Consider the following 9,929-nt stretch of genomic DNA (forward strand, 5'->3'; position numbering starts at 1 on the left):
AATTAGAAACTCTGAGGCAGTGGCGCACGACTTCTTAGAAAACATGAGTAATGTGCTCACTTGCCTCATGCTTGAAGCTTTATTGTGACGATAATCTCACAAGACAGTCTATACTTCAAAACCTTCAAAATGAACGACTGTTGTCTAACAATTGCTGTAGTCTTGAGAATATTCTGAATACTTCAGTCACTTCCACAGGAAGAATTCGAACGAAAGGAAAGGGCAGATGCAGAGGCAGACCCATTATTAGATATTGCTTATTAAATACTATATTGCAATAATCTATACAGTTCTTTTAATACAGGCTTAGCAAGTCGAGACCTCTATAAGCTAAGTAGTTTCATCGCGGAAAATGGCACAAATTTTCAAATCAATATAAAGAAATTTCTTAATATATTTCATTGATTTCTTATACATACGAGTTCTTTTGAAAAATGTCAGAGCGCTCATGTAGAAATTCATTGTTTTTTCTGTTTTGAAATCCCTGGTTTTTCAAAACAATTCTCCAAATGAAATCCCTGGTTTTTCGAAACAATTCTCAAAATGAAATCCATGGTTTTTCGAAACAATTCTCAAAATAAAATCCATGGTTTTTCAAACCAATTCTCAAAATTAAATCCCTGGCATTTCAAAACAATTATTAAAATGGAACCCCTGGTTGTTCAAAACAATTCTCAAAATGAAAAGTGCAGATTTAATATTCTCTGAACCTTTGAGTAAATGTGTTATATGATATTATTTACTGAATAAATATTCATCGAAACTTATCAATATTAAAAGAACGATGACTTGTAATATTTGTATATGAAAACGATGAACAAATTGCTACTGAAATTTGTTGTGCTTACTGAAAATTCGTTGGGGGTAGAACCTAATGCTCTAAAACTTGTGACATCTCACGTTCACTCAAATATTCTATCAACAATCAAGAATTTCATTCTGGTTTTTGTAAATTAAAATGTATTTTTTTTTGTTTAGCATTCATTTGGTATATGCAGTATGGTTATGTTAAAGTCTGAGAGTTGCATTTACATCTCTTGGAAAATTTAAATAAAACGGTATTGATATTTTTAGCAATTTCTTTATCGTATGTGTATTATTATTATTATTATTATTATTATTATTATTATTATTATTATTATTATTATTATTATTATTATTATTATTATTAAAAAGAGTTTAACCAGAACACTGAACTGGCTATCATCTCTCTTAGGGCTGGCTCGAAGGATTTGAATGAAATGCCAGGTTTGGGCCAGAAGCCAAGCACTGGGACCAAATAGGTAACTCGGTATGGTGATGAACGAGTGAAAACGAAAATAAAAATTGCGCAAAGGCATATGCTCTCATACATATCGAAAGTATAAATATGATGAATTATGATTACTGTTATGTCCTAAACTTCCGTTTTATTATTCATATATGAACTGAAATACTTTATCAGTACCTGGACTGAAACCACCAAACCAAACAATTTGGAAAGTAGGAAGCCCTCTCTCTCTCTCTCTCTCTCTCTCTCTCTCTCTCTCTCTCTCTCTCTCTCTCTCTCACACTATGAGAAAATGTTTGAAAATCCACCTTTAAGAAAAACAGAGGTATTCGTTTGCAAAGGTCCATCCCAGAATCACTGAAGATATATCTAGGAACATCAGATTTTATTGGAGTATACCTGAGTTACATAAACTTCCTTCATGCAAAAGATAAATAATTTTACCGGACTGTTTGGAGATTTGGGAATTTAGATCAGGTTGTTGGGGGAAAGGATTGAAATAAATAGTTAAAACTATAAAAAATACTCTATTTATGATTTGAACAACATTGGATGGTTGGATGATATGGTGACGAGGAAGACAGAGCACCAATTTGGAAAAGCATCATGTTCAAAGACGTTAGATGAAGTCATCTGAATGAATGATATTTGGAACTAGGAAAAGCACGGAAGGAAATCTCTGCTTTTAGGACAACACCATCATCATTTAGAAGCATTTCCTGTGGACGATGCCTGGTCCTGATTCGTCGTATTCATCTTTGGTAATCCACATGGCCTGGAAAGTGGACAGAGAGGCCAAGATGGAGCCGCCGATCCAGACGGAGTACTTCCTCTCAGGGGGAGCGATGATCTTGATCTTGATGGTGGAAGGAGCCAGACCCGTAATTTCCTTCTGCATCCTGTCAGCAATACCTGGGTACATGGTGGTACCTCCAGAGAGGACGGTGTTGGCATACAGGTCCTTCCTGATATCGACATCGCATTTCATGATAGACTGATAGACTGTCTCGTGGATGCCAGAGGATTCCATGCCCAGGAAGGAGGGCTGGAACAATGCCTCGGGGCACCTGAAGCGTTCATTACCAATCGTGATCACCTGACCATCTGGAAGTTCATAACTCTTTTCCAGGGAGGTTGTGGCAGCTGCCTGTGCCATTTCATTCTCGAAGTCCAAGGCGACATAGCAGAGTTTTTCCTTGATGTCCCTAACGATCTCTCGCTCAGCAGTCGTGGTGAAGGAGTAGCCTCTCTCGGTCATGATCTTCATGAGGTAGTCGCTAAGGTCACGACCTGCCAGATCAAGACGCATGATAGCGTGGGGCAAAGCATATCCTTCGTAGATGGGGACAGTGTGAGAAACACCGTCTCCAGAGTCCAGCACGATACCAGTGGTACGACCAGAAGCGTAGAGAGACAGCACGGCCTGGATGGCGACGTACATGGCAGGAACGCTGAAGGTCTCGAACATGATCTGAGTCATCTTCTCGCGGTTGGCCTTTGGGTTGAGAGGCGCCTCCGTCAGCAGGACGGGAGACTCTTCCGGTGCAATTCTCAGTTCATTGTAGAAAGTATGGTGCCAGACCTTCTCCATGTCGTCCCAGTTGGTGATGATGCCGTGCTCGATGGGGTACTTGAGGGTGAGGATACCTCTCTTGCTTTGAGCCTCATCCCCGACGTAGGCGTCCTTCTGACCCATACCGACCATCACACCCTGATGACGAGGGCGACCCACAATGGACGGGAACACCGCGCGAGGGGCGTCATCGCCTGCAAAGCCAGCCTTGCAGAGACCAGATCCATTGTCGCACACGAGTGCAGTTGCGTCGTCGTCACACATGGTGGATTATGGGACCAGAGCTGAAAAGATAATATAATTCAAAATAATCATGTCACGAACATGAATGGTAACGACCAAAAATGAAGTAATTTTTAGCATTATTAATGAATAAAATTCAGGTAAACACCTTTTATATTCACCTCCGATTCCTGGTTCCCAGTAACGATGATAAATATATCTATTCTATTATAATCTCTGTCATAAAAGTTTATCCCATTATTATATAAGCAATAAAATTTTTTTTACTAATGCTATACCTATATACCGCAATTTACATTAATCATAAAAATATTTAAATTTATCTTTCTAAAATATACCAGTAATGAAAAAACGCAATGCATATTAAAACTTGGAGGAGAAATCAGTGACATAACATTTCAATTTGTATACAATGATATACATGCAAATACGAGTTCAAATATGTATGTAAGTATACGTATGAGATAATGCAGAGCAATACTAGGCGGTACCAGCATAACATTTTATCTCAAATGACGAATGGAATTACAAAGATCGTCTCTTATTGGCTTGGTTCGCTTATGACTTAATGCCAAAGGATTTTTTTTTTATCAAAAATTACTTTCATTCTATATCGTAACAAATGTTGTTATGTGTCTCTGCTTACCTAATTTCCTATGCTGTTGTGAATGTTAGATAAGTTTTATTAATTCTGAATAAAATTCTTAATTCTTAGAAGGTTTTCATGACTATGATTTCATTTGATCTTTATGAAAAATATATTATAACCAAAATTCATGATAATATAAAATTTGTGAATAAATATATTTTTCTCCATGTTATCGAGATGGGACGAGCATTACTGTAAAAGGCTTTTGTGTAAAGTGTCTTAATAGAAATGTAGAGGCTTACTCTTAGTGTAGTACGGGAGACAACAAATTAGGAGTGATAATGAAAAGCAAACGAACTCGAGAAACTATGAAGCAATGTAAAGTACTAATCAAGAAAGTGATATTCGAATGAAAATGGATAATACTTTAGGAGAGAGAGAGAAAGGAAGTAACAGAATCTTATTAACAAAACACAGTTGATGGAAAAGATAATATGACTGTAAGATTTTTTGGTCGGAAAGAGAGGAAAACAATACTGGATGATGATAGAAACTCTTGGAACTGAGCAAAAAGGACGTGGATAAAAATGAACATAGAAAATCAGGTAAACGAATTTAAATTTTATTCTTTCATAGTAGCAAACTCTTTTTAGTTGCAGGATGAAATACATTGAAAGGAACTTGTTTTCCCAGTGGCGCAGAAATATATGTGATGCAGTTCAATCATTCATACTATAAGAAAAAAGTAAACGTCTCTAACAGTTATTAGCTTTCTCAGCAGCTTTCTCGGCAAAATGAAAAAAAGAAAAGGGCAGAACTTTCCGATTGAAAATCTGCAGAAAACTCATCTTTGATAAAAGAGGGAATTCGGAATTCTATCCTAAATAAGAATAAAGCACAAAGAACAATAACACGAGATTTTCCAACTCTCTGTAACCTATAAATGGAACGGTATGTCTTTTAAGGCGGAATGAAATATGCCATCCACTCTCATCTGTCAATCTTATTTTTGTCATTGAGAGAGGGGGAGGGGGAGGTTCCTTAAAGTAACCTCGGTAGTCGGCTTAGTAACGTCACAGTAACGCCAAGGAATGAATGGTTTGATATGCATCATGCGTACATACATACATATACACATACACATATCCTATCTATCTGTCTACAATATATATATGTGTGTATGTGTTCGTGTGTTGTTTCTCCACGTGTTTGTGTACTTGTTTCTCCTAAGTAATAATATACAAAAATAACCAGCTCTTAGTATCAGAAAATCGGGAATCATACTTGTTTAACCAATTCTTAACTGTAAGCAATTAATGAATAGTCTATTAATTTTGAAGGTGATTAACATTTAGAAGTCCGGATTCACATCTTTACTAATACTGTCCCATATCAAAACTCATTACAATAAGTTATTTCAAAAAAATGAGAAAATTTAGCCCTAACGTTTAGTTTAATTCACAGGATTAATTTTGAAGGAATTGGGGTCCACCTGATTTGAAGCCAAAGGCTTTCAGAATCGTAGCAAGCCTTGAATTTTGATAACAAGGCATTTAAAACGTATACAGGTAACATTTAAAATCGTCAAGTGATTCTTTTAAAAGACAGCGGAATTAAAAATCCTCACATACAGTTTTGCCGTTCTTGAAGGGACTTGTCATCGAAAACCAGTAGTTTACTGTCCTAATCCTTACATTCAATGTTCGAATAACTAATCTCTCTGCAACACGATAACTTAAAGCGAAGATATCTCTTCAACAAAGTGTCACGGAATTTTTTCATTACTTCTTGGTTCCCTAATGACAATTTGTTATGAATGTTTAACACTGGGTTTGTTAGGTCTTGAAACATACCAATGTAATTAGAATCAATGTCTAAATTCTACCTAGAGGAAGTTCTCTATGGACTGACATTCATCTTCCGGACGTGGCATAGTTTGATTAACGTAAAGATAATAAAATGGAAATGGATCATAAACCACTATTTCTCAAGATAACTACGACTTTTTATATCCAAATGAGTTCTATAAACAATGTATTCGGAGGCCTCTTAGACCAGCGTTACTATGATGCAAGACAAAAGAACAACGCTAAGTTAAATGCGTAAACAGCCTCATCATAGATAGGTATCTCGTCTTAGTAAAAAATCCTTTTCCCATTTAAAAGTTTGTTCATCAGATATCGCTTCAACGTTAACGTAATCCTCAATGGGCCATGGAATTCCCGGATGTTCGGCATACCATAAAAAAATATCTGCCACAGGTTATCAAAATGCCCATCAAACGAATTCTTCCCAACCGGACATTAAAATCCCGTTCCGCAAATAAAATAACGAGAAACGATGAAAACGAAAGCGTCGATGATGATGAAACTATTGATAATGATGATGATGAGGATGATGAGGATGATGACGATAGTGACAGCACCTTACCTCCAGAGGCTACACTGTCTCAAGCTCCCCTCTCCGCTTCGCCCTCTAGGTCGAACTGATGGCCAGTCAGTCTTGTCATGCCGTTTATTATATATAAGGAGGCTTGGGAAACTTGCCCATATATGCTTCAAGTGGCCCCAGGTAAAACGAAGATCCCGAGATCCCCCCAACCCCCCTACCCAGCCCTGGTTAGGGGGTGGGGGACTAGACACCTTGCAGGGGAGAGAGGCAGGGAGGAACTAGGGACCTTGCAGGGGAGAGGCAGGGAGGTTTAGGGAATAGGGAGCGGTAGAAGTGAGGTGGATTTAATGGTGGAATTGAAAGGAGACAAGTAAAGGGGGTAAGAATAATGAGGAAGTGTGACACGGGTTGATGAGGCGAGGGGAAAATGAGATGATGGCACGGCGTCCCAAAATGTCGGTTGATAAGGGGTCGTGACAGATGTAAAAATAGGAGGTTGTTTTGATATAGCAACAGACGAGTAGGGGAAAAAAATACCTGAAAATTGAAAGTGAATGATTGTCGTTTCTTCTCTTAAATTAACCTTCATTTCTCTCTGGTAAAAAAATAAAAAAAAAGATGCCAGAAAGCTCTTCCCGACCCCTCCCGGGCTCCAACTCAGAGAAAAAAATAACTAAAATCTAATATTTACTTAAATGACGGTCTGTATTCGCACGTTATTCATGAGAAAACATACCGCAGTGCAATAAAAAAAACATTTTTGAACGTATGAAGAACAACAGTAATTAAATATTATTTTCTAACTGAAAATAGTAAATTTTTAACTGAACTATCTATATCAGACTGGTTATTCTCTCCTCTTCACATACACACACACACACACACACACACACACATATATATATATATATATATATATATATATATATATATATATATATATATATATATATATATATATATATATATATATATATACATATATTCATACATATATATATTATATATGTATATATATATATATATATATATGTATGTATATATATATATATATATATATATATATATATATATATATATATATATATATATATATATATATATCGATATAAACCTGGATTTTCCTAATCAAGGTCTGAGATATCACACTAATTATTTTGATATCTATCACCATAATGCTAATAAATTAAGAACATTGAATTATATGTGAAGCTGGGAAAAGGCAAAGTTTTCACCTATGAATTTCTTTTGATCTGTGCCTGTGAATCAGAAATATCTCGGAAATTTTTTGGGAAGAAATCCACGGTGGTGTAAGTGTAAATGATTATTAGAAAATATATATTTACACTTACACCACTGTGTATTTCTTCGCTATATTAGTGATTCATGCTATTATGAGATTTTTATGAATTATTATTATTTTTTTCATTACTATTATCATTTGCGATTGGTGGAGTTAAGCACTCTATTAAGTGTTTCTTATTTACAGTACAAGAAGAGGTGGTTGAACATTGCTTGAAAACTCTTGGAATTAATACTCAGCTCATGTACATTTCACAATCTATGGGAAATAAATACTTTAGCTCTTGCTTTTGTTCCAGTCGAAGGAATAATCTTATCTGATTTTCGACCAGCTCCATTAGCAGACTTTAACAGTTAATATCTTCTTCACTCACTATTTCCCTTACTTACTGTTAAAAAAAAGTTTGTATTCATTTTGTCATTAAAACAAACATCAATAAACAATCACTGGTTTTGGATACTTCAGAGAATAAAGCGCCATTTCGCAATTCACATGTAATCTTACGACATCTCCGAAAGGTGTTCGGTAACCGGCCTATCACCACACGGGTATAACCGAAGAGGCGACGGTCTGACACACCATTTTGATCCTAAAGCAGGACTCCCTAAGGAAGCCTTTAGCCTGCGACCGTGTCTCTCACGGACGCTAATTTATTAGAGGCAATGCCTCCGCGCCATCTGTCTCGCTGCGTCATCTGTCATTAAATCTAAATTCGCCACGTTTGTTTTGTTGGACCTGTTCTGGATGGGCAGTTTCAGGCAGTCGAGATAATTTATGCATGACTTGACGAGGTGTATATTTAGCATTCTGACGACGAGGGCCAGCTGAAGGGCCGGCGGCTTAATCGCACATGACATTTATTTTATTTGGCCCCCCCCCTGAACCGGGTCATAAATCTTCTGACTTGAAGAAGAAAGGGGGAGGGGGGGGGTTGCTTGTATAAATAAAATGATGTGGTAGATATCGTCCAAAATCTTAAGGAAATTTTTGGAAAGCTGAGGTTTTGGTAGAATTTGTCATTTTCCTTAAGACAGAAGCTGAATAGCTACTGAAACCGCCAATACGAATGATGATCTAATTAGCTTAGGCCCTGTAATGTTAGAAGCAAGAATCTACAAATGCATGACTAATGGGGACATTTTTTATAAAATCCGGTATTTGCTAATAATATAATTAGTAAATGTAAAAAATCATGGATCCAGACCAAATTTTATTATACATGAAGCTTTGATTAATGATGGCACTTATACAAATCTGGCCTTCTTGATTCACTGGAAGTTCTCTGCGCGAGTTTTTTTTTATGCGGAATTCTTTATGCAGGAATGCAAATTAGTAACATCAAATCTGGAATGTCTGTTTATTCTAAATCATAAATGAAGGAACGATTTTTTTATACTGGAAATCTGGTTACCGAGGCCTTGGAGATGAGATGACGTTTGATCAAATTTGAGAAAAACAATGACTGATTATTCTAAATCAAGATTCAAAAACAAACCGATTTTTTCACAGAAAGCATACCGATGAGATGAAAAAACAATGACCGATGAGACGAAGATTCACAGAAAGCAATGACCGATGAGATGAAGTTTCACGAAAACAATGACCGATGAGATGAAGATTCACAGAAAGCAATGACCGATGAGATGAAGTTTCACAGAAAACAATGACCGATGAGATGAAGTTTCACAGAAAACAATGACCGATGAGATGAAAACAATGACCGATTGAAGTTTCAGAAAACAATGACCGATGAAGTTTCACAGAAAGCAAAATGAGATATTTCACAGAAAACAATGACCGATGAGATGAAGTTTCAAAACAATGACCGATGAGATGAAGTTTCTGACCGAACCATGAAGTTTCACAGAAAACAATGACCGATGAGATGAAGTTTCATAATGAGATGAAGTTTCACGGAAATGCAATGGACCAATATAAGTTTCAGAAAGAATGACCGATGAAAAAAGTTTCACAGAAAACAATGAAAAATAAAAACTAGAACCGTAGGGTATATGTAAATTGCAGTAATATGGATGAACATGGAATATAAATTAGTATATGGATGGGTGGAGGGTGTAGGTAAATTTACTGGTATAGCTTATTTGTCTTGAAAATAATGTTAATAATAACTTTAAATGAAAGACAGACAGTTAGACACACACTCAGACAGGGACGATTGAAAAATAAGACTGAAGTAAAACCCGATGGTGACAAAGCAAAATGATGGACGAGGACTGGAATGTTTACTGCCGGTAGAAGTACGAGAAACGCTCAAAGTAACAAGGAATGCTGAATTTACTTTAAAGCAGATTGTTAATGATGACATTTTCTAATGAATAAATGGCCATTTTTGCCTGAAAATTGTAGGAAGAAGACTCAGTCCAGTAGCTACAGAATCCATAAATAAAGGAATACCTTAACTACGGGTAATATTAGCTTTGAAAAACGTTAATGAACAGTCACAAGACCCACTTATTCTTTAATATGAGAGAAGAAACCTACTAAATAATTTTGGAATGTTTACATCAGCAGTTTCCATCATGCACTGCGACTGATCCCA

At 36.3% G+C, this 9,929-nt stretch overlaps 1 protein-coding gene across 1 annotated transcript; it reads right to left on the minus strand.

The window, feature by feature from the left end:
* Window positions 1–1,638: 1,638 nt before the first annotated feature.
* On the minus strand, window positions 1,639–6,429 carry LOC136850030 (actin, muscle-like). The gene is made up of 2 exons (XM_067123577.1): window positions 6,106–6,429; window positions 1,639–3,127 (listed from the first exon to the last, which is right to left on the minus strand). Exon 2 carries the CDS (start codon window positions 3,105–3,107, stop codon window positions 1,977–1,979), a length of 1,131 nt encoding a protein of 376 aa, XP_066979678.1. The 5' UTR covers window positions 3,108–3,127; window positions 6,106–6,429; the 3' UTR covers window positions 1,639–1,976.
* Window positions 6,430–9,929: the final 3,500 nt, after the last annotated feature.

This window comes from Macrobrachium rosenbergii, chromosome 21, assembly GCF_040412425.1.
Source record: "Macrobrachium rosenbergii isolate ZJJX-2024 chromosome 21, ASM4041242v1, whole genome shotgun sequence".
NCBI lineage: Eukaryota > Metazoa > Arthropoda > Malacostraca > Decapoda > Palaemonidae > Macrobrachium > Macrobrachium rosenbergii.

What these genes read in the sequence shown, in the direction of transcription:
- LOC136850030 (XM_067123577.1), bottom strand. Translation starts at nt 3,107, where the DNA reads ATGTGTGACGACGACGCAACTGCACTCGTGTGCGACAATGGATCTGGT.